This window comes from Calidris pugnax, unplaced genomic scaffold (assembly GCF_001431845.1).
Source record: "Calidris pugnax isolate Ruff unplaced genomic scaffold, ASM143184v1 scaffold365, whole genome shotgun sequence".
NCBI lineage: Eukaryota > Metazoa > Chordata > Aves > Charadriiformes > Scolopacidae > Calidris > Calidris pugnax.
In genome coordinates, this window is record NW_015091076.1 from 13573 (window position 1) to 15119 (window position 1547).

At 57.9% G+C, this 1547-nt stretch overlaps 1 protein-coding gene across 1 annotated transcript in view; it reads left to right on the top strand.

Moving 5' to 3' along the window:
• Positions 1–249, top strand: part of LOC106896987 (eukaryotic initiation factor 4A-I-like) — a gene marked incomplete at its 5' end in the record, with an annotated part of 11618 nt that extends 11369 nt beyond the window's left edge. Inside the window, one exon of the mRNA XM_014957334.1 lies at positions 53–249. Coding sequence (XP_014812820.1) covers positions 53–234 — 182 coding nt within the window. The remainder of the gene's footprint in view (positions 1–52) is intronic.
• Between the last annotated feature and the right edge of the window lie 1298 nt (positions 250–1547).

A 1547-nucleotide genomic window follows, 5' to 3' on the forward strand; every position in this document is an offset into this window, starting at 1 on the left:
TCTCCCCCCATCCTGCCCCCCGTCCCGCCCCACATCCCCCCGTCTCCCCCAGGGTACGACGTGATCGCGCAGGCGCAGTCGGGCACGGGGAAGACGGCCACCTTCGCCATCTCCATCCTGCAGCAGCTGGAGCTGGGGCTGCGCGGGACTCAGGCCCTGGTGCTGGCGCCCACCCGAGAGCTCGCCCAGCAGGTACCAGTATGGACCAGTATAAACCAGTATGGACCAGTATAAACCAGTACGGACCAGTATGGAGCGGTACGGAGCAGTGGGGGCCCCTCTGGACCAGTATAAAGCCATACGGAGCAGCACAGATGAGCACAGAGCCCTTAAATCAACACAGAGCAGGCCAGTACAGACCAGTATAACCCAGTACGGACCAGTATAGACTGGCATGGACCAGTATAAAGCCATACGGAGCAGTAGGGGCCCCTCTGGACCAGTATAAACCAGTACGGAGCAGCACAGATGAGCACAGACCCCTAAAATCGGTACAGAGCAGGCCAGTACGGACCAGTACAGACCAGTATAGACCAGTATGGACCAGTATAAACCAGTACAGACCAGTATAGACTGGCACGGACCAGTATAAACCCGTACGGAGCAGTAGGGGCCCCTCTGGACCAGTATAAACCAGTACAGACCAGTATAACCCAGTATAAACTGGTACAGACTGGCACGGAGCAGTGTGGGACCCTGTGGACCAGTATAAACCAGTACAGAGCAGAATCGGCCAGTACGGAGCCCTTAAATCAGTGCAGACCAGTATAACCCAGTACAGACCAGTATAACCCAGTACAGAGCAGTACAGGCCCCTCTGGACCAGTACTGGCCAGTACAGACCAGTACAGGTGAGCACAGACCAGTAAAGTCAGCACAGAGTGGACCAATACGGACCAGTATAAACCAGTACAGACTGGTGTAACCCAGTACAGACCAGTATACTGCCGTACAGCCCAGTATAACCCAGTACAGCCCAGTATCCACCAGTACAGTCCAGTATAACCCAGTTCCCCATAGTGCAGTCCCCTACAGGCCGGTACAGACCAGTATGTCCCAGTATAACCCAGTGCAGCCCAGTATCCACCAGTATAGCCCAGTATCCACCAGTACAGACCAGTACCCCCTAGTGCAGCCTGCTACAGCCCAGTATGTCCCAGTACATCCCAGTACATCCCAGTTCCCCCCCCTGCGCCTGGGCAGGGCCGTCCCCCCCGTGGGGCGGTTCCCGAATCCGCCGGGGGCAGAGCGAGGGCTCCCAGTTCATCCCAGTCCGGGACCAGTGCCCGGGCCTGGTTCATGCCTGGGGCACAGCGACCTCACTGCTGACGTCACTGATGATGTCACTGATGACATCACAGCCCCTGGAGGGGGGTGTGTCCCTCGGGCTCTGGGGTGGGGGGCGTTTGTGACCCCCCCACGGGCCTCAATGGGGTTGGGGGCTCTCAGTGATGTCACAATGATGTCATTAGTGATGGTGATGTCACTGATGATGTCACTGATGACATCACAGCCCCAGAGTGGGGGGGGCTGGGGGGGTTCCCTGG